The following is a 23,488-nucleotide window of genomic DNA, read 5'->3' as shown; positions in this document are numbered from 1 at the left end:
TTGAATTATGCATAACCTTCAAGTCCTGAGCCTGCCTGCCCCCGCTCGTCCCTCCCCTTCCTTCTCCTCCTCCTTCTCCTCCCCCACCTCGGCTCTAGGGAGCCCCGGGCGTGATAGGTACTTTGCTGGGTAAGCGGAGACGGGTGCCCCCCATCCACTCCTCCCGGTCGTGCGGGCCTTTCCCGCGGAGCCCTGGACCTGCATTCCTTTGAGTTTACCGCGGACTTAGGGCGGGATCAAAGGGAAAGTGGCCTGCGCCTGTTTAATCAAGGGCTTGTGGACCGAAACTAAGGCTGGGGGCGGCGGAGGGCACGCGGGTGAGCGGCGCAGGCGGAGGAAGGGCCGGTCCTGGCTGCCGCGCCCTCCCTTCGTGCTTGGTGCCGAGGCCCGGAGCGCCCAGAGCGCCGCGCCGATCCGAGGTTCTGCCTGAGGGCGGGCTCGGGTCCGCCCTGGCGCAGGGAGACAGGCCAGCCTTTCCACGGGAGGCTGCTTAGCGCTTGTGACCATATTTGGTCTGGCGAGGAGGCATCTTGGCTGTTTGGCTTGCAGTTGTCTGCTAGAGCGCAGACGGTGCCCAGAAAGTGCCTCTGTCGCTAGAGCTGCGGCTTCGCCAGTGGGTGCGTTGTAAACAAACAACCTTGAAACCATCCATCAGTCTTTAGTCTCCTTGCGTGACTCGGGTCACTAGAACTTGAGAGGAAACCTGGTCAAAGCTGGGTACTGGAAAGGGAGAGCAATCGCGCCCCCCTCCCCCGCGACATCCGCGCGGGTTGTGGGAGGATTGGAATGTCCCTGACGCCCTCCAGAGAGCCTGGAGCCGGCATGGAACCAGAGCAGGTGGCTGGGAGTAGAGAGGGTGCACCAGTGACCCGGAAAAAACCACCCACCCTCCCACCGGCTGGATCTAGGAGAGGGGTGGAGACCCCCAGCCCCTAGATCTAGCTTGGCAAGACAGCTGCGGGAAGTGGGAGGCAGCCTTGGCCTTCGGAGCAGCTCAATTCCTTTTTCCCTTGTCCCCTCTCCGCTGGAGGGAAAGGGAAAGCGGCTGCGAGGTAAGTCACGTTTCACAAAGCCCCTACCCCATGCCATTTGATTCAAACAGAAGTTTTTCGAAATAAGTCAAATGAGGCAATATATGTACAGACAGTCGGGACTTAACAGTGGTTGGACTTAACGATTTTTCCACTTCAGGATGGTGCAAAAGGGATATACATTCAAACTTTACTTGGAATTTTGAATTTTGACCTTTCCCCAGGCTAGTGACACGCCGTGCCATGTTCTCTTGATGCTGGGCCTGGGCGGCGGCAGCCACAGCTCCGGGTCAGCCCTGCCATCAGAAGGGTAAACAGCTTACACTTACAGCTATTCTGTAACCATATACAATTGCCTTTCACTTTCAGCAGTAGCCAATAAATTACTTGTGATATTCAACACTTTATTATAAAATAGGCTTTATGTTAGATGATTTTGCCCAACTGTAGGATAATGTAAGTGTTCTGAGCACATTTAAGATAGGCTAGGCTAAACTGTGATGTTCGTTCGGTATTAAATGCATTTTCAACTTACGGTGTTTTCAATTTACAGTGGATTTATCAGGACCTCATCCTACCTAAATCGGGAAAGATCTGTAAAACACTTTGAACAGCACCCAGCCCATCCACATACCTCTCTGTTAAATAAAATAGAATTGTATTAAGTGCAAGTATGCACCTCACTATTTTTATAAGGGTGAAATAAAGTCAAAATCTGGAGTTACTTTGAAGGAGAAAAGTTTACAGTAAAAGACAAGACCACCCCATAGTTTTGCCTTGGAAAAGGCCAGGGAGTATTTAGGGGCCACTCCCTGAATGGCTACTCCCTGTCATGCCCACAATAGAACAGAGCCCACCAAAATGAGGCACCTGTCAGCCCATTATCTATACTTGAGGGTGTGCTCTGATTCCAGACTCCCCACAGAGGAAAAATCAGGGCTGCCTTAGAGAAAGACAGCCACATGGGTCACCTTCAAAGATAAGCAGAGCATAAGCTCCTCTCCAGAGACTCTGGAACCCCAGATTTCCCATGCAGCAAAACCCTCTGCCCATAGGACCAGCAGAAGGAAGGGGGAAGCGACACGTCACTCCACTGGAAATAGTATCAGCAAGCTATCGTCAAAAGCCACCACAGTTATGACAATGGGGAAATTAGCTATGGAACTAGAGGAAGTAACAGGACCAAGTGATTACTAATCAGAAGCTGCAAGGCTAACTTGATGATTAAAGGATGGAAACTTGAGTCCAGCCCTACTCCAGGAAGCTCCTCACCCAAGAAGGAAGGGCCCACTTTGTAAGGAGTATCTGGCAGCTACCAGAGAAGAAGAAAATGCTGAGGGAGCCATGAGAATCAGCCAGTGAGAATCAGGATTGGGATCGGATGGGCAAGGATGCTGTCTTCATTCCTTGCCAAGCTTCAAGAAACAGATGGTGAAAGACAGAGAAGTTGATGCCTGAAAAGGAAATTGCCCAGATCACAGGATAACTCAAAGGGAAAATCCCCAGTTCCCAAATAGCCTGTGTGATGTGATGGTGGATGGTTGAAGACATTTGCTCCGTCCTTCGAAAACAGCAGCTTCAGATGCCATAACGTTTACAGCTGCCTTGTATGTGTCACGTACTACCCACGTGAGGCCGCACGGTGTAGTGACTAAATGTATAAGCTTTGGAGCAAAATACCTGAGCTCTCTGTTCCCCAGTTCCTCCTTTGTAAATTAGGTGCAATAACAGTACCCTTTTCACAGGGTTCTAGGTTAAAACACTACAAATTTTATCCATTGACCCATGATAGAACACAAGTTTTGAAGTGCCTAGCTCTACTCTTTTCATTGGGCAAGTAACTTAGCTTCCCTAAGTCACAGATTATTCATTACAAGTTGGTGATAATATTGTGGTAGTCTGTGACATTGCTGCTTTTCAGGGGACCACCCTCCCTTATGGAGTCCCTTCCAATGTAAATCTGGACTAGGCCGGTGACTTGCCTTAACCAGGAAAATACAGCACTGAATATGTGCTAGCTCCCCCAACCCCACCCCACCCCCACCTTAACCCCTAAGAAGGTGTGGAAGTTTCTATTTTTGTACTTTTGGAACACCTAAGTCCCTAGATAAGTCCAACTACCCCGCTGGAGAAACCACATGGAGAGGGAGAGGCCCTGAGATATGTGGAGAGAGGGAGAAGTCCAGTCACCCCACTTCTGAGCTGAGCCCAGCCCCTAGCGGCCCATCAGCTGACTGCAAACACATTAGTGACTACCATCTAGATGAATAAAAGAACCACAGAGCCTAGCCCAGCCCAGATTGCAGAACTGTAAGCAAATAAAATGGCTATTGGGTTAAGCCACTAAATTTTGGCATTTTTTTTTTAAATGCAGAATGAACATTCTAAGAATTAAAAAAGAAAATGCAAGGGCGCCTGGGTGGCTCAGTTGGTTAAGCGACTGCCTTCGGCTCAGGTCATGATCCTGGAGTCCCAGGATCGAGTCCCGCATCGGGCTCCCTGCTCAGCGGGGAGTCTGCTTCTCCCTCTGACCCTCCCCTCTCTCATGTGCTCTCTCTCTCTTTCTCATTCTATCTCAAATAAATAAATAAAATCTTAAAAAGAAAGAAAGAAAGAAAGAAAGAAAGAAAGAAAGAAAGAAAGAAAGAAAGAAAGAAAGAAAGAAAATGCAAATAAAGTTCTTAACACAAATTCTGTTACATACTAAGGCACTCAAATGACAGTGATTTAAGCCTCATGGAGACCCAAAGAATAGATAATATATTTTATATCCCCATTTTACAGATAAGGAATCTGGCCCAGTGAACTCCAGAGCATTTTGTCTTAAGTACATACAACGAATTCATGAAAAAACCCTCCGATTCAGCCTAGGATTTATCCTAGATCAGAGTGCTCTTTCTATTCTCCCATCCTGTGCGAGTCACCATTTGCTCCCTGGTATTGTCATTTTAAATCAGTGTGCTACCTCCTGCATGCCTATCTCATAGAGAAACTCCACAGTTTTTATAAGATAATCAATTGAGAGTAAGTAAATTTTTCTCCACTTGCAAAGACTTTCCACTAGAAGTTGATTCCTGCTTCCTAATCTTCCCCTCAGCACACTTCCTACTGAAAGCTTCCCTGAGCCATCCATCCCTCCTCCCTCTCTGTCTCCATCCAAGCAATAGCAAGTGATTCTTTATCCTGGTGTCCCTCAAAACCATCCTTCCCTTCCTGCTCCCACAACAAGACCTTATCTCAAAATGCTTGCAGTGGCCTCCTACCTGGTTTCTCTGCCTCCAGTCTCTCCTTTCTGGCCTCCTATTTTCATGGTGTCATTCCCTGGCTCACGAGATTTTAACAACGGCCCACATGAATAAAGGTCAGAGCTATCAATCTAGCACCCAAGGACTTGCAACAAACTGCCATCTTCATTGCTTTCTGACCTTGATTCTTACACAAATATGTCTTCATCCACTCCAGCCAGGCTCTGACCCAAGCATATTTAGCCTATTCCTTCACTACATATATCTCTATTTGAACCCTGCTCAAAATTGCCCTCCATATTCCATTGTCAAGCCTCCATTAGTCTCTCTCCCCTAAATTAATATTATTCATGTCTTTTTGTTTTCTTGTCTGTTTTTTGACACATAATCATATAAAACACTGTCTTATATTCTAACTTTTACCTCAGTTATCTCTTGCCTCCTGGGGCTAGAAGAATCCTACATGTCTTTATGGAAATGCTCCTTTGAAGCCCATAATTCCTTATTGAGGCCATGATGATCCTTACATGATTTTGCCCATTCTTCTTTTAGCACCCACTGGCATACTCCTAACAGTTTGTAAGGTAGCCTCTTACCATTCGTTACAGTTTTGGGACTTCATATGGAATCAGCTCCCTAAGAGAATTGCAAGCTCTTTGAGGACAGGTCTAAGAGGGCTTCGTTTTCTTCTTGTTTTTCCCCACACCTAACAAGGTGTTCCCTACACAGCTGGGTTCAGTACCGGTGGTCACCCAGCCCAATGGCTGTTGTCTTGACTTTGTCATCTGCCATATTTGCCTCAGGAAAGCCACAAGCTGCTTTCTTCAGCCCTACCCCTCTGAATTGCTGACTTGGTGTGGGTGACTGGTTCCTGCTGAGACGAATGGTCAGAAACTTGGTGGGGTGGGTAAGTTGTTAGAGGATCCAGCCCAGAAGCCCTTGAGGCAGAACCGGCCTGGGCTTGCTGAACTAGTCTGGAGAAAATTCTCAGAGCAGGATCACCATTAGCAACTGAAAAGGAACTAAACAGACCAGGACCTTGAACAGATAAGGGTTTGAATAATAAAGAGTCCAGAAAACTGTTGCATAAGATTAATCTTTATTTCACTAGGAGGATCAGCGTTGACCAGTTCCTTGACAAATCAAATGTGACACTTGTGTATTCCTAATTTACTGCATCCCAAATGCCTAGCAAAATGTCCAGCGCACAGCAAGTTTACAAATACTTAAATCACAATGAGTTGGTCCTGCCACACATTTTTGCACAATATTATTCTTTGCAGGTACAGGTCTCATTGTCAGGCTTCACTCTAGTGTTCCTAATAAATACATCACTGGCATGATCATAAGGAAGACAATTTTGATAATGATGATGATGGACGGGACTGTTCTGCCTTATGTTATCTCTTGCTTCAGCAATGCAGTTGGACTAGAGGAAAGGGGGATTTCTGAGATTTAGTCTTTACTTGAGTACTGTGTGCAAGTGGTCTGTCCTCTAGTATTTTTGCTTTTTTTTTTTTATACTGGGGAAGATATTTTTAAATGGAAAAAATTAATTAATACATATTTTCTTTTTTTTTTTTTAAAGATTTTATTTATTTGAGACAGAGAGAATGAGAGAGAGAGAGCACATGAGAGGGGGGAGGGTCAGAGGGAGAAGCAGACTCCCTGCCGAGCAGGGAGCCCGATGCGGGACTCGATCCAGGGACTCCAGGATCATGACCTGAGCCGAAGGCAGTCGCTTAACCAACTGAGCCACCCAGGCGCCCAATACATATTTTCTTAGAAAAGAAAAATAGAGGGGCGCCTGGGTGGCTCAGTCGTTGAGCGTCTGCCTTCGGCTCAGGTCATAATCCCAGGGTCCTGGGATTGAGTCCCACATCGGGCTCCCTACTCAGCGGGAAGCCTGCTTCTCCCTCTCCCACTCCCCCGATTGTGTTCCCTCTCTCGCTGTCTCTCTCTGTCAAATAAATAAAAAAGAAAAATAGAAAAGAAAAATAGAGTTTAGCTATCAAGCTATATTGCAAAGCTATATTGCCAATTGCAGCATAATCTTAATTAGAAGTATCCTAAATATTTAACAAGAGATTGGCTAAGTATTTGTGAAAGCTTAATACCTAATGAAGTTTTTGGTAGCTATCTGAAATAGTACTTTTGAGGGTGCCTGGGTGACTCAGTTGGTTAAGCAGCTGACTCTTGGTTTCAGCTCAGGTCATGATCTTAGGGTCCTGAGATCAAGCCCTGCTTCGAGCTCTTCACTAAATGCAGAGTCTGCTTGAGATTCTCTCCCTCTTACTCTCCCTCTGCCCCTCCCTCCACTCATGCAAGCTCTCTCTCTAAAATAAATAAATAAAATCTTTTTAATTTTTATTTATTTATTTATTTATTTATTTATTTATTTATTTATTTATTTATTAAGATTTTATTTATTTGACAGAGAGAGAGAGGGCCAGAGAAGGAACACAAACAGGGGGAGTGGGAGAGGGAGAAGCAGGCTTCCCGCAGAGCTGGGAGCCTGATGTGGGGCTCCATCCCAAGACGCTGAGATCATGACCTGAGCCAAAGGCAGACGCTTAACCAACTGAGCCACCCAGACACTTAACCAACTGCCCCCCTTTAAATAAATAAATAAATAAATAAAATATTTTTTAAAATATGAAATAGAACTTCTGTAGATAATGTACCAATGTGAAAAGGATAATTTTTATTATTTTTGAAGAAATATATCTGAAAACAAGTATCTATGAACACTATAATTACAACTTTGTTCAAAAACATGGGGAAAAAAATGAATGAAAAGATGCTAAAAATAATACCTAAATGCTAAAAAATAAAATGTAAAAATAAAAAAGTTAAATGTTTCTATGTACTTAGATCTGTGTAAATCTATAAATGCATTACATGATAGAGAAATTGAATCATCACTCTCAGAAGCCCAAACCATATTATTAATATCATTTTGGGTATGATGAGAGAACTAATTAGCAGTGTTTAGAGGTAAATTTCAAGGTTCTCAGCATTATTTATATATTCAAGAAATATATATATTGTTTGAGTGCCCACTGCATGCAACACAGAAGTGATCTTTCAAGCTAAACTTGAAAGAGTCTGCCACCTGATAGGATAGTCATTGGTTGACGATGTCATTGAACTCCTCCCTCTACCCAAATAAGTCCCAGATCTGGTTACACCAGCTGTTCAAGCCACTGCCCTTCTCTGGTCTTATTTGTCACGTTGACAGCAGCCCAGGATATACAAGCTCTACTCTTATCCCTCTGTCTCAGCATTGTCCAGACTCAAGGGAGGCCACCTTTCATGCCTGGTCAGAAAAGGTCAATGCCTTTTGGAGCCAAGAAGAGGAGAGGAGCAGTCAAACCAATGTGGGATGGAGAGAGGGCCCAGGACTCAAATTCTGCTCCACGGGAGCACTGACCCGATGGACATAGGTTCAAGTCACACTTAAAAATGACAGAAGTTTTCTTTAAAGATACATATTTACAGATAATCTTAAAGAGTGAATTTATTCTCATGTAGTGTCTGCCACATAAGTCCTAATTGGACCATTTGACCATAGACATTTCCACCTAGTCATAATAATTAAAAGTTGTTAGTACTTCAATTATCATGGTAATATTAAATAATATTTATATATTTTACAGACTATAAAACAATTTCACCTGTACAATTATACATGAATCTTACGGTAACTCTGAGAATTGGCAGACAAGCATTACTAGGCATCCTATTATACAGAAGAAAACAAAGTTCAGAAAACTTTGTGCCTTGCCAAAGGTCATCAGCTTATAACAAGAGAGCCAGAACTCAAACCCTGTAATGCCTCTAGGCTTTCATATTATATTTCTTTCATAACTTTTTTTTTTAAAGATTTTATTTATGAGAGCTAGAGAGCACAAGCAGGGAGAGAGGCAGGGAGAGGGAGAAGCAGACTCCCCACTGAGCTGGGAGCCAGATGTGGGGCTCAATCCCAGGACCCTAAGATCATGACTTGAGCCGAAGGCAGATGCTTAACCATCTGAGCACCCAGGGAGCCCATTTCATTCATTTCTTATTTTTTTTTAAGATTTATTTATTTATTTTAGAGGGGGGTACAGGGGCAGAGGGAGAGGGAGAGAATCTCAAGCAAGCTCCCTGCTGAGTGCAGAGCCCAATGTGGGGCTTAATCTCATGACCCTGAGATCATGACCTGAGCCAAAAATCAAGAGTTGGATGTTCAACCGACTGAGCCACCCAGGCTCCCCTATTTCTCTCATAACTTCTTAACTGAATCAGAGTCTTAATTGCTTCCTTCTTTGTGAGATTCCAGAATTCTGTCCCTCAGAAAGAGAGAGAGAGGGGGTATTTTTAGTTCTTTTTCTTCCATTGACCTATCCCTCTAATAACATTTCATAATTGCTTTGTCATCTAATGGCCATTCAGTGCACAGAGGCTCCTAAAATTTAAATTCTAGTTGTCTCCTCCCTCTCATTAAATAAATGAAAACTCAAATGTGTTGGAGCATACTTAAAATGCAATCAAACTCTGATTAATGGAGTACTTGGTGTATTAAAGAACCCTTCTGTCATGTGAAGCCTCACTACTAATTAATATGGAGCAGTCAGTCCCAACTTTTTTTTTTAAGGGTTTTATTTCTAGAGTTATTTTATAAATTGGTCATTTGAAACTCAGAATGTGTTTTGTTAGAGAAAAAAATATATTACAAATGATGGCTAGGCACCACAGCCATCCTTGGGAGCCCCAAAATTTCAGTGTGTCCTGGTCCTCAAGTTGAGTCTTTCTAGACCCTTAGAGGACTGGTGTGGGAGGAGAACACAGAAAGCAGGCAGATTTGTTTTACAATAGCAGCAAGAGGAGGCTCTTGAAGGGTCAATACATATCCTGTGACTTCAGGACTACGTGGTTGGGCAAATTCACATTTTCTATATCATACATTCTCGAGAAGTGGGAGGAAAAGTAGTTAAGACTCCTCTTGGATGCAGGTAAAAAAATTTTGTTCACATAAGCAAAAGGGAGCAGTTATAAGGCTACTGCATGGAACATAAGGAAGTGCATACCTCTTTCCCTCTCCTTCTCTTTCCCTCTCCCTCTGTCTCCTGTCTCTGCTTCTCTCTACGTTATCTACTTCATTGTTTCTGGACAAATGACCCTTTTCTGCTCTTCAATCTACATGGTACATCGTTTTCTATGCCTCACAGTTTCACATATTACAAGCAGTTCCTCTTTTTCTTTTTTTAAATGATTTTATTTATTTGAGAGAGAAAGAGAGTGAGTGAGAGTGAGCACAAGTGGGGGGAGAAGGAGAGAGAGAAGCATACTCCCTGCTGAGAAGGGAGCCCCACGTAGGGCTTGATCCCAGGACCCTAGGATCACAACCTAAGCCGAAGGCAGACGTTAACTGACTGAACCACCCAGGTGCCCCTACAAGCAGTTCCTCCTAAAAGAGAAACAGACTTTTGCCTCAGGTCTAAATCCCCAGGGAAAGGTCTCTGATTGGTTTAGTTTGAATCAGGTGTCCATCTTTGGACCAATCACTTTTGATGGTGGGGGAGGAGGATGATCAAGGTCAAGAATAAGTACAATGAGCATAACCCTAAAGGGAAGACAGGAAGCTCCCAGAAAAGAAGGCCCAGGTGAGAACCCCAGAGATGGAATAACTGCCTGAGTTCATATGCTTGGTGTTTCTTAGCATGAACACAAGTCTTTCAGCTGTTTGCCTTTTAGAAATGAACCACAACAAAATCCTTGGAGGAACCACATGATGCTCTTGACAGCTAAACAATTTTAGGGCTACCTGGGCACTAACCTAGAGGCTGCACGTTGTAATTCTATTAAATCATCATCTCCCACTTTTTGAGCAGAGATTTCAGGCAAGAGACATTCGTTCTATTTATTTCCTCCCACCTGTCAAAATTGTGTTTCACAGAAGAGAAAATAATCTGCAGATACTTGAGAAGAGTTTTACTTAAAACACCTTGATAAAATGGCAAAGAAAAAGTGAATGAGAAGATCCCTGAGATTTAGCTACCACTTTACTAAAAAAAAAAAAAAAAAAAAATCCATGACTACTATCTGTGAAAGTGTCAGTCGAGGCTGTTCCCTTGTATAGATTGCAGGGCCAGGAGTTCAATATTAGAGATTATAATAATTTAGACTTTGGCTGGTTGGCATTGCATCTATAAAAATAAAACTGGTGAATGGCCTTCAAGGAAAAAAGCCTCTAGAATTTTAGTCTTCCACTTCTCTTGTAATTATTACAAGATAGGGGCGCCTGGGTGGCTCAGATGGCTGGGTGTCTGCCTTTGGCTTGGGTCATGATTTCCAGGTCCTGGGATCGAGCCCCCACATCAGGCTTCCGGCTCAGCATGGAGCCTGATTCTCCCTCTCTGCCTCTCCCCCTGCTTGTGCTCTGTCTGTCTCTCTCTCTCTTAAATGAATAAATAAAATCTTTTTAAAAAATTATTACAAGACTGCCTTAACTAATTAAATATGGCAACGTAGACCTTTCAATGAGAAAGGACAAAGTTGTGATGTTGATTGAAACACATTCTCGGGGCGCCTGGGTGGCTCAGTTGGTTAAGCGACTGTCTTCGGCTCAGGTCATGATCCTGGGGTCCCGGGATCGAGTCCCGCATCGGGCTCCCTGCTCGGCAGGGAGTCTGCTTCTCCCTCTGGCCCTCCCCCCTCTCATGCTCTCTCTCTCTCATTCTTGCTCTCAAATAAATAAATAAAATCTTTAAAAAAAAAAAAAAAGAAACACATTCTCAAGGGAGAAATCTATCTCTTCTGGCCATCCTGTGGACAGGTATATTAAGGTGCTCCCAGGTGCTTCATTATGTCACATCACAAGATAAGGTTTTGAGTTAGAAGTGATGGATTCCATTCTTGGAACAAAATTCATCCCTAATAGAGGGGGACCCTTTTGATGAATTATCTGACAACTCAGGAGCAACAGTTACATTGATTCCTCCACATAAGCTCCTATAGACACTCTACTCACCAAAAGACATCACAGGGCTTTCAAAACTTTTTTGTGTTAGTGTTTGAACACCCCACAAAGAGACTGCCAAGAAGTAAGTTTCAGTCTGTTTGGCTCAAAGGACAGACACAATCTGGTGGTAAATTTCATTCTTGCTAATGAATCCTCCCTTTGACTTTCTGGACAGCTTGGCCAAATAAGTTTGGAGGCCAATCTTTACAGCCTCCAAAGCAAGCTGTTGGTATGAAAGAGACCAGACCATTGTACCTAAAATCACCAAAAACCTTTGTGCCAAGTCCAGACTTTTACCCTTATTAGTCAATCTTTTCTATTTCACCACTGCCGGTGGGGGTTGTTTTTTGGGGGGAGGAAATAAGAACCCCCCATACAGGCGTTTTCCCACCCAGACTTATTTACTTGCAAGGGAAACTTGGTGGCCGCAAAATCCCACCAAAGAAAATCCCAACCGAGTTTATTCTTGTGCCAGTTTCATTAATCCACAGCTTGGAGCAGCCGAGTGTAGCTGGTCTGGGAACAAGACTGTTCTTTCTTTCGGTTTATCACAAATCCATCTGGACTCAAAATGGCCTCACTTAAATCAGGAATTTCTATTCTCCCAAATGTCATGTCATTTGAATTTGTAGTTCTATGATCTAAAGGAAACAAATAAGGTCCCTACCACTGGCGTCCAATGGGAGGAGAAAGGAGGGAACCATGAAAGTAATCCAGGAAAACACTAAACGTGAACTTGCCCTTCAGCAAACACAAAAATGAACCTCTAAGTTCTAGATGACACTAACATGTTCTGTAATTGCTCTGCAGAGTTAGGTTAGAGTAAATTGGCCAGCAGAAATACCTGTATTTATAAGGTAGGTGTCTGTTTAACCTTCAGTATTCAAACTCTTCATCAAGACACAAAAAAATTGAGAAAACAGATGATTACCTGGAAAAGAACTAGCAATAATGATTTGTGGGTCTGTTCAGAGCCACCGGGAAGCAGATGCCAAGATGGAATTAGATGAGCAAGAAATGAATTATGGGATATGCCATAAACAATAAAGGAGAGGAGGCGCCTGGGTGGTCAGTCAGTTGAGTGACTGACTCTTGGTTTCAGCTCAGGTTGTGATCTCAGGGTCATGAGATCAAGCCCTTTGTCAGGCTACGCGCCTAGCCTGGAGTCTGCTTGGGACCCTCTCTCCCTGCCTCCGCCCTGCTCTCTCTCTCTCTCAAATAAATAAATAAATCTTAAAAAAAAGAAAAGAAAAGAAAAGAATAAAGGAGAGAAGGAGGAAGAGTAGGCCAGGAAAGCCTTCAGATTGCCATGTAGGTCTGACACCTATGAAAGAAGGAAAGCGAAGGAAGGAAGATTGTGTGGAAGTGCCTCAGACTGCAGCGCAGCTTGAAGAAAGTCCCAGCCAGGATGATGAGAAACTTCAAGTCAATGACTGACCACTAGAGGTGTCCCAGCACGGGCAGGGATGGCTCAGCTTTAGCGCGCTGCTGGGCTCAATCACCAGCAGACTGAGGAGATCATGGGCTTCCCTGTGTGAATGAGGCAGTAATTCCACAGGGGTGGTGCCTGGAGCTGTCAGCTGACTGCTCTCATAGGAGGTTCTCTACTGAAGGGAGCCCTAAGCAGTGAACCCACATGGCTTTCACCACAGTCTATACAAGCTGCATCAAACAGACTGACTCCTCCATCCATTTCAGGATGCAGTTCTTCCATGGTTCTCCAGGACCTCTCTGCTGAGGGGAAATTTAAGTGGTTAGTGAGACAAATCACAGTCCCTGCTGTGGCAGTTGGTCTTGAGGCCAGAACTGGTATTTATCTTCTCTCTCAACTCCACTATCCACCCTCAAGTCTCCACAGCCTATGCCATCTTCTCTGCAGGTGCTGATGGCTTGCCTACCTGGTGGTGCTTCATTTTTAAGGGGGCCCCAGCCCTTGGAATCCCACCCTTTTCAGACTGGGGCTTCTGAGTATGTTCATTCACAATTATAATGGGGAAAAATAATCCCCAGAGGTACCAAGTGGATCACCTGGTTGTGCACATTCCTCCCTGCCTAACCCCTTGTGTAATAGCAGCCTTTACTCCTCCTGCTGCTCAGGGTCATTGATCCCAGCCAGAATGATGGTGACTCTTCTTGCTGTTGGCCCCTGGACACAGGAGTCTAAAGTGTGTACATGGCATTCACAGATTATAGTTAAATGATACTGTTGTCATGTCCCCCTAGCAAGAGTGCACTCCCGGGTGCCTGGGTGGCTCAGTTGGTTAAGCGTCTGCCTTCAGCTCAGGTCATGATCCCAGGGTCCTGGGATCGAGTCCCGCATCGGGCTCCCTGGTCTGCGGGGAGTCTGCTTCTCCCTCTCCCACTCCCCCTGCTTGTGTTCCCTCTCTCGCTGTGTCTCTCTCTGTCAAATAAATAAATAAAATCTTTAAAAAAAAAAAAAAAAAAAAAAGAGTGCACTCCCTTTGGGGACCTGAACCTCTAACCCCATAGATTCCAAAGTTATGAAAATGGGAAACACAAAGTTCCCCAAAGGATCACTGGGAGTGATGTTAAATAGGTCCACTTTTGCTTCCACCACTTTGTTCTTAGACTCATGCATTCCTCCTATAAGTGATATAATATCAGAGAGAGGTCTTTGATTCAGTATATACACTGCACCCTGAAGGGTGGCACCTCATCCCTGCAGAATATTGCCTATAAGCTGGTGCTTTAGCTGTGCCTTGACTATGAGTTTAGCTAATTCTAAATATTGCAGTATGTAATATAATCAGTGCATTCTATAGCCAAGGGGTAATTTCTGTACCTCCTTCACTGCAAAGTGAGTTCCCTGATCAAGTGCTATGTTGTGTGGGATTTTATGTCTATGCATCAGGCATCCTGTAAAGGTTCCAGATAGTGGTGCTAACAGGCTCTGTAATCAGTAAAGGCAAATCTATACTCAGAATAGTTATTTATTCCTATGCAGACAAACTGGATGGAGCGGGCCTACTATAGTCAACTTGCCAAATGGCTGGTTGGACTCTTCTAGGAATAGTGCCATATTGGAGGCTGTCTCTGTTGTTGGTATATTGAACATTTAGAAGCAGCAGGAACTAGATTAGCTTTGGTAAGTGGGAGCCCATGCTGTTGGATACATGCATAGCTTCTGTCTCTGTTACTTCTCATTTGTCTATCATGTCAGTTCTGGGATGGTTGATGGCAAAGACTGCCTGACATCAACTGGCCAGATCCATTTTGCCTACTTGGGTTTTTTTAGTGCCTCTTCAATGGTGAATACTTTTGAGTGGACATTAATCTGTAACACAAAATCTTCATACTTCATGCCTGCTCTCATATATCCATCTACATGCTTCTGCTTCTGACCTCTTGGCCTTCAGTGTTCCAGTCCTTTCCCTTTCAGGGTCGTTGCACAGGAAAGTGTATATATTCACATCTCAGGCAGTCACCTCTCCTTCCACACAAAGTAAATAACTTGAAATCCTTGAAGCTCTACCCACTGGGAAGTTTCTGAGCCACTGTCCATTTTTGTCTTGTACCCACATACTGAACCGACTGATTCATAAACCAAGCTTGAGCTTTTTCCTCCCCCTGGTTGGGACCCTACAGAGAATGAGGGCAGCTGGTACATGCTTGGTGGATGACACAAGATCTGGGATACCTACTCATGCAGTTTACTTACACCCTCTGATCCTTCTCAGGCTCAATCCCAGATGTACCACTACTCTTGGGCCTATCCAATTGTATGACTTGATGGATCCAAAAGAACCCAGCTTAGAATAGGCCGTTCTAAACGCAGGCTCACGGGCGCCTTGGTGGCTCAGATGGTTAAGCTTCTGCGTTTGGCTCAGGTCACGATCCCAGGATTCTGGGAGCGAGTCCTGCATTGGGCTCCCTGTTCAGCGGGGAGCCTGCTTCTCCCTCTGCCTCTCTCTATCTCTTATGAATAAATAAATAAAATCTTTAAAAATAAATAAATAAATGCATGCGTACTTAGTGCCCCATGGCCAACTGCTCTATCTCCACCAGGTCCTGGTAACACACCAGGAGCTGTTTCTCCAAAGATGTATAACTCTCAGCTGTGGATGACAGGGCCTTGCTCTAGAAGCCCCAGGGCCTATGTTGTTATTCTCCCACTGGGGCTTCCTATACATCCTGCACTGTATCTTTTCCTACCTCCAATACTATAGGCTCTGGCAGGTGGTATGGCAAAGTAACAGCGTTGCTCCCACCACAACCTGCACTTGCTATAGAGTCATTTCTAGCTCTGGGTCTCTCCCATAAATAAAGCCTTCCATAAATCCTAGTGTTTGGGCTACAATAACATTCCTAGGTATGGACTATGTTGCCTCTAGTACATAAAGAGACCCACCAGGCATTGTGTTTCCTTTTTTATAGTAGGAGATGCAAGATACAGCACTCCATGTTTTACTTTGGAGAGGTTTTCCCAAATTACCCCTGACTACTGAATCCTTCTAAACTTTACTTAAGTGGCAGATTTGTGAATCTTCGTAGAGTTTGTCTCCTGTCCTCTGGTGTGAATGTCTCCCCGCCAAGGCTTCCAGCATCCTAGCCGTATCTTGCTCATTCTGCCTGATCAGCACAGTGTCACTGATGCAATGAATCACAGTATTGTTCTCTGGGATGTTCAGATGGTCCCGATCTATATATGAACTATATATAACAAAGGGTAGGAGAGTTAACATATCTCTGGGGAAAAACTGTAAATAAATGTTGTCCCTTCCATGTGAATGCTGTTTCTGACCCTTTTATCTAATTGGAATGGAAAACAACTCATTTGCCAAATCAACCACTCATACCAAGTACAAGGAAGATGTGCCTGGCCTATCCCTCCGTGATAGATTTCACTCCACAGGCTAAGGGCCCAATATGGGATTAATCCTATTGCCAAGTGTGTCAATCTCAATTATGTGCTCAGAGAGATGGATCTGCAGACTTAGGGAATCTGTTCTAAGTCAAACTTTAGCCAGAACTCCATTTATTTATCTGGTCCCCACATCCCTATATCTAACTGTAGGCAAAGGGGCATGACAATGCTTCAGGGCTCCAAATGTCAGTATCAACTGAGAACCTCTATCTGATAATCCTTGAAATGTCTGAGTATTCTTTCTCCAGTATACAATCACCCAAGAAAATAGCCATAGACTCCTTTGAAAATGGCCGAGGATCCTTCCAGTATTACTTGCCATGGTGTTCCAGGGACCCTACTCCTGAGAACTTGGTCCCCTCTTCAGACAGTTGGGCTCCTGACTGACAACTGGCTCAGATCCCAGGAACTGAGCAACAGTTGGTAATGTTTTATTGGTTTGACCAGTATTAACTTCCTTTTCCTTTATTCTTGCCTTATTCTTTTTTTTTTTTTAAGATTTTATTTATTTATTTGAGAGAGAGAGAATGAGAGAGAGCACATGAGAGGGGGGAGGGCCAGAGGGAGAAGCAGACTCCCTGCCGAGCAGGGAGTCCGATGCGGGACTCGATCCAGGGACTCCAGGATCATGACCTGAGCCAAAGGCAGTCGCTTAACCAACTGAGCCACCCAGGCGCCCTTGCCTTATTCTGATTATAGATGTTAAGCAGCACCCTTCAGGTTATGGACAATATCTAGAATGTGAAAAAGGCTAAGGAATATTTTAAATGCTGTCATTAAATGTCAAAGATGACTCATTTAAAAACCAATCTTAATAGTCCAAAATATTTAAAGCCACGAACTTCCACTTCTAGGTACAAACCAAGCAGAAACTTTTACATATGTTCTCCCAAAGGTATGTATTAAAATATTCATAGTTCATAGCACTAAAAACTCTAAATTTAAAATGCCCAAATACTCTTCAAGAGTATGTTGAATACATAAATGATGAGGCACTATGTAGCAATAGAATGTAGAATAAACAAACTATAACTACGAACATCATATGATCTAACCTCTGAAATCACCACCCAGAGTCACTTCACCACATTCTGTTGGCAGAAAGGTCACAAAAGTCCACCCAGGTTTAAAGGAAGGGATCTAGATGCCACCTCTTTTTTTTTTTTTTTTTTAGTAGGCTCCCAGCATGGAAACCCAAAACAGGCTTGAACTCACAACCCTGAGATCAAAACCTGAGCTGAAGTCAAGAGTTGGACACTTAACCGATCAAGCCACCCAGGCACTCCAGCCAACTCTTGATCAGAAAGGAGCAAGGTCACATGGTAAGGTGATCAGGTGGGATGAGAAATATTGGTACAGCCATCTTTGGAAAATATTACCTGCCACAGTAAGTTTCTTTCAATAATGTTGAATAGATGCTGGCTGAGTGAATACAAGGTATCTTTGTTATCTGAATATTAATTCTCAGGAGCTCCACTGAAACACTGTAATATAGGAAAGCAAAAGTCACCATAATAAAAATATTCACTAATATACACTCAGGCATCTCTCTCCGTTCAACACTGCGAGTATCTCTGATTATTGGAAGTAGTATTTATTCACCTATACAATGCAAAATGAAAAGGTAAATCTTGAAAAAATAAAGATTTCATTAAGTCAATTATTTTTAGAGTATACAGTAGTCCCCCTTACTTACAGAGAATATATTCCAAGACTCCCAGTGGATGCCTGAAACCACAGATATTACTAAATCCTATATATACTATATCTTTCCTCTATATACATACCTATGATAAATTTAATTTATAAATTAGGCACAGTAAGAGATTACCAACAACACTATTAATAAAATAGAACAATTATAACAATACACTATAATAAAAGTTAAGTAAATATGGTCTCTCTCTCAAAATATATTATTGTACTGTACTCACCCTTATATGATGATGATAAAATACCTAGTGATGAGATGAAGTGAGGTGAATGATGTAGGTATAGTGATGTAGCAATAGACTTCTATTAACCTTCTGATAATACATCAGAAGAAGGATCATTTGCTCCTGGACTGCAGTTGACCATGGGTAAGTGAAACCCCAGAAAGCAACACAGTGGATAAGGAGGGACTACTGAATTTGGAATCTTGTGTAACTGGTAGACCAGTTAACAACTGGAAAAAAAAAAAATCATCGAGCATATGTTAGTGGAATTATCTGAAAATCCAAAGATTAAGAAAGGCACTAGGGAAAGATTTTGAAACCCTTTGATTATTTCTACATGTTAAAGTGAAGGGTATTCTGTGTGTTGTTATCTTTTGTTGGAAAAATTATGTGCCCTCAAAAAAAAAAAAAAAGCAATACTTGACCCAGTTTTTGTACATTTCAAGGACTAGCCCTTAGTTTCTATAATAACCTAAATTTGGTTACCTTTAAAATAAAATTATTTTTATAATTTTTAGTTCTAATAATCAGATATAGTCCAAGTCGAACTTCTTCCTGTGAAGTTTTGATCCCTTTTTGAGTGGATTGACTTCAGTGGCCTTTTTTTCCATTACTGAGAAACAGCCCTCTTATAATCTGCATAAGCTTTCATCCTTCTCTGGGAAGTTAAGTATGAGCAATATCAATTAAAATTACTTCAGTGATAGTATTTTTAGAGCTTTCTTAGAAAGCCTATTATATTAAGTGAAATGAAACCTGAGATCTTACAAGAGTATTAGTTTTGCCTTAGATATGAGAGCAAGATGCATCTGTAGTTATCTGCCAGATACTCTTTCATCAAACATTTATGGAGCACCTGCTTTTTGCAAGGCAGTATGCTAACGTACTGTGGGAATTATAAAGATGAACTGACTCTGTGATGAAAACATTAGCTTATGTATTTTTATTCAAGGTCACTGTGAAGTTTACACCACTGTGTCTACCATGGCCCCCTTCACCTTCACCACCACCACTACCCCTACCACCATCATCACATCATCACCTCTACACCATCATCACCACCACCATCAGCCCTACCACCATCATCACCACCATCACCCCTACCACTGTCATCACCATCATCACTTCTACCACCATCATCACCATCATCACCTCTACCACCATCACCACCCCTACCACCGTCATCACCACCATCACCCCTACCACCATCATCACCACCATCACCCCTACCACCGTCATCACCACCATCACCTCTACCACCATCATCACCACCACCATCACCCCTACCACTGTCATCACCATCATCACTTCTACCACCATCATCACCATCATCACCTCTACCACCATCATTACCACCACCATCACCCCTACCACCATCATCACCACCATCACCTCTACCACTGTCATCACCATCATCACTTCTACCACCATCATCACCATCATCACCTCTACCACCATCACCACCATCACCTCTACCACCACCATCACCCCTACCACCGTCATCAACATCATCACCTCTACCACCACCAGCAGCAGCCACACAGATCTAACAGTATAAAACACATTTATTATGAAAACTGGAATTAAATAAAGAACTTTATTTGGATAACAGCATCTCTCATTCATTTAATTCGGTTGTATTTCTCTTGGCATATATTGCACATTCCCAAATGATACATACCAATATACTGAAGTTTTCAGAGCATTTTTGCAGCATTTTGACATGCTAAGAGGAAATTTTTAAGTGTGAAGGACCCATAGAAATTACTTATTCCAATTCCCTCATTTCTTAGATCAGGAAAAAGAAGCTCAGAGAGGTGAAGTGACTTATGAGTCACTGTGAGTAGACAAGGACAGATCAAAATAAGAACTCAGTCCTCATAATTTACTCACTGTCCTACTGACTCCTGGAGTAGGAGGACAAAGGAAAGACTATCAGTTCTGCCTGAGGACAAAGTTATCACACCTCTTAGGCGGACAGAAACTCTCTGAAGAAAAGGAGAAAGTGCAAATCCTCTCCCAGGAAACATTTGTTAGCTCAATTTGTGTGGCTGGTTATGTAAATGAAGAGGCCTTGCAAGGGGATGGGGTCAACAGTTTCCTGGGGGTTCAGCTTGGTAATGGTGTATGGCCTGGAAAGAAAATGATACTTTGCACTTGCATAATACTTTTCATCCCTCCAACAATAACAAATGCAACTTTGTAGTTTCAGCCAAATACTGCAAAGTACTTCACAAATGTTTAACTCAGGAATCCTCAGAACAACCAAGAAAGGAAGACTTCTGAAAGGAAGGAAGAAAACAGCTCTCATCCTCATGATTCAGTGAGGAATCTAAGGTCAGAAGAAATGTAGTCTACCCCTAGCTGAGTGACACCACTGGCAGGACTCTTGACATGCAAAGACATTCCTCTGTTTGCACACTTTCTAAAGTGACCTGGACACGGGATTTCAGAAAGGGCAGAGGTGGACCAAAAAAGCCCCTGCTTGTTCTTCCAGCCCCGTGAATCTATGAAGCTTTCACAAGAGGTTTGGTTTTGAGTCTTTAAAGGTTCTTGGAATTCTCTTCAAAGATTTTTGGCATGTCTCCTAAGGGAATTTTTTAAAACCATGAATCCCTTCACAAAATTTTTAGTTGACATCTAAAATATTTCATATGTTTAAATAATTGCAAAGGCTATAATTTCCAGCACATTATTAATATACATATTTTAAAATAAACTATAGCTATATTCTTTTTAAAATATCCAGTTGCATCTAAAACCCAAGCAATTTAATGCCCACCATCATCCATATATATATATAAATATATATAAACAAGTTTTTTTTTTTTAAAGATTTTTTAAATTATTTATTTATTTGAGACAGAGAGAATGAGCGACAGAGAGCATGAGAGGGAGGAGGGTCAGAGGGAGAAGCAGACTCCCTGCCGAGCAGGGAGCCCGATGCGGGACTCGATCCCGGGACTCCAGGATCATGACCTGAGCCGAAGGCAGTCGCTTAACCAACTGAGCCACCCAGGCGCCCTATAAACAAGTTTTTTAACAGTCAGAAATTTTATATCATTCCCTTTTCTCCTTAAGTTCATATTCTTGTACCACTTCTCCTATGTACTTTTATCTATATTATTGTGCCCAAAGGTCTTATTCATTATCATACTTTTCTGCAATAAAAATCTTTGTAAATTAATTTTTAAAATTTTCTGTATTTTTGCTAGGCTGAGCTACAGTAACGAGTTGGCCCAACCATGTAATGGCTCAACACAAGGTCTATTTCTTTCTCACATAATAGTCTTGGTGAGATGCTCTAATAAACAAGGTGCTCTCCTCCACACGGTGATTAAGAGACCCAATCTCCTTCTATTACATGGCTCTGCCATTCCCCTGAACAACGATCTAGCTTGTCAGCCTACTTTTATGTGCCCTGGGAGCTTTACATTTTTAAAGGGCTATTTAAAAAAAAAAAAAAAAAAAAAAGGCAGAATATGAGACAGAGGACTTACCTGGCTTTGTAAAGTCTAAAATAGTTATTGTCTGGCCCTTTACCAAAGTTTGCCAACCCCTTTCCTAGAGCCTCATGAAGAAGCAAGGAGTGCATAGAAGAGATTTTACAGGGAGAGTCCTGGAAGTGACCTGCATCACTCTCACGCACTTTGTGTTAACAGAAGAATTACATGGCCACACCCTACAACAAGGAAAATGGGAAAATGTAGGCTAGCTGTGCAACCAAAGAAGGGGAGAACAAATTTTAGGAAGCAACTAGTAGAATCTACCACTGTCAGGCTCTAAAGTATCAAAAAGAATGTTATGATGACCAGTTGTGTAAAATTTATCAAAATAACCCACATATATGATGGATTAAGATAAATATTAAACAAGGGTGACTGGGTGGCTCAGTCAGTTAGGTGTCCAACTCTTGATCTCCGCTCAGGTCTTGATCTCAGGGTCATGAGTTCAAGCCCTGCACTGGGCTCCGTGCTGGGTGTGGAGCCTACTTAAAAAAAAAAAAAAAAAAAAAGATAAACATTAAACATAAAAACGAAAATTTTATTAAAGGTGCAGTTCTTTGTTTTTAAAGATTTATTTATTTATTTTAGAAAGATTGGAGAGAGCATGCACAAAAGTGGGAGGAGGGCCAGAGGGAGAGCGAGAAAAATCCTCGAGCAGACTCCACACTGAGCAGGAGCCTGACTCCAGGCTCGGGCCCAAGACCCCAAGATTATGACCTGAGCCAAAATCAAGAGTCAGATGCTCAACCGACTGAGCTACCCAGGTGCCCCAAAGGTGCAGTTCTTTTATTTATTTATTTATTTATTTATTTAAAGATTTTATTTATTTATTTGACAGAGAGAGACACAGTGAGAGAGGGAACACAAGCAAGGGGAGTGGGAGAAGGAGAAGCAGGCTTCCTGCTGAGCAAGGAACCCGATGCAGGGCTCGATCCCAGGACCCTGGGACCATGACCTGAGCTGAAGGCAGACGCTTAACGACTGAGCCACCCAGGCACCCCCAAAGGTGCGGTTCTTAATAAGATGGATGAGAGGTCTCTTGCAGCAACGCGAGTGGGAGCACCAGGCGCCGGCTCGGAGCGGAGCTCCACGGATCGCTTTAAGAAATGGCAGACAAGCCGGACATGGGGGAAATCGCCAGCTTCGATAAGGCCAAGCTGAAGAAGACGGAGACGCAGGAGAAGAACACCCTGCCGACCAAAGAGACCATTGAGCAGGAGAAGCGGAGTGAAATTTCCTAAGAACCTAAAGGATTCCCCACCCCCGTCATCTTCGAGACACACCAGTCGTGATGTGGAGGAAGAAGAGCCACCTGCAAGATGGACACGAGCGACAAGCTGCACTGTGAACCCGGGCACTCCGTGCCGACGCCACCGGCCTGCGGGTCTCTGAGGGGAACCCCCCAATCGGACTGCCAAATTCTCCGGTTTGCCCTGGGATATTATAGCAAATTATTTGTATGTTTAATGAAAATAAAACACACCTCGTGGCAAAAAAAAAAAAAAAAAAGATGGATGAGACTGTTTTCTTTTCAATTAGCTCGTTTCCCAAGTTAGAGCATCAGTTTTATTTCTACTTTTCATTTTTATAAATGTTACTGCCAAGAAAGTTCCATAAAAATAAGAAAATGGGAATGGAAGAAGCTTTATTTAAAGGCAGTCTTAACTAAATTATATGAACTTATTCAAATCATCAGCTAACAACTCAACTAAGGACTCCTTTAATTTTATGGAAAGTTTTTTATTAGAAACAACTTGACTTGGGGTGTCTGGGTGGCTCAGTTGGTTAAGCGTCTGCCTTCGGCTCAGGTCATGATCTCAGGGTCCTGGGATCGAGCCTCAAGTTGGGCTCCCTGTTCAACAGGAGTCTGTTTCTCCC

General features: G+C 43.0%; 2 protein-coding genes across 5 annotated transcripts; both read left to right on the top strand.

The window, feature by feature from the left end:
• The first annotated feature begins 99 nt into the window (after positions 1 to 99).
• On the top strand, positions 100 to 22,915 carry LOC135363870 (uncharacterized). 4 transcript variants are annotated; one of them, XM_064586454.1, is made up of 3 exons: positions 100 to 1,052; positions 17,342 to 20,441; positions 22,449 to 22,915. In XM_064586454.1, exon 2 carries the CDS (start codon positions 19,024 to 19,026, stop codon positions 19,660 to 19,662), a length of 639 nt encoding a protein of 212 aa, XP_064442524.1. In that variant the 5' UTR covers positions 100 to 1,052; positions 17,342 to 19,023; the 3' UTR covers positions 19,663 to 20,441; positions 22,449 to 22,915. The 4 variants fall into 4 exon arrangements, 1 of the variants encoding a protein (XP_064442524.1); XR_010410127.1 differs by lacking the exons at positions 17,342 to 20,441; positions 22,449 to 22,915 and adding an exon at positions 1,585 to 1,946; XR_010410125.1 differs by lacking the exons at positions 17,342 to 20,441; positions 22,449 to 22,915 and adding an exon at positions 1,256 to 1,946.
• Positions 22,644 to 22,952, top strand: LOC123834638 (thymosin beta-10). Its single transcript, XM_045863706.3, has one exon. It carries the CDS (start codon positions 22,717 to 22,719, stop codon positions 22,849 to 22,851), a length of 135 nt encoding a protein of 44 aa, XP_045719662.1. The 5' UTR covers positions 22,644 to 22,716; the 3' UTR covers positions 22,852 to 22,952.
• The last annotated feature ends 536 nt before the right edge of the window (positions 22,953 to 23,488 follow it).

Source organism: Mirounga angustirostris, unplaced genomic scaffold, assembly GCF_029215605.1.
Source record: "Mirounga angustirostris isolate CCGP_5_RB_7025 unplaced genomic scaffold, mMirAng1.0.hap1 SCAF_1, whole genome shotgun sequence".
Classification (NCBI taxonomy): Eukaryota; Metazoa; Chordata; class Mammalia; order Carnivora; family Phocidae; genus Mirounga; species Mirounga angustirostris.
The sequence above is the reverse complement of the archived record's forward strand: the minus strand, read 5'-3'. Positions and strand labels throughout refer to the sequence as shown.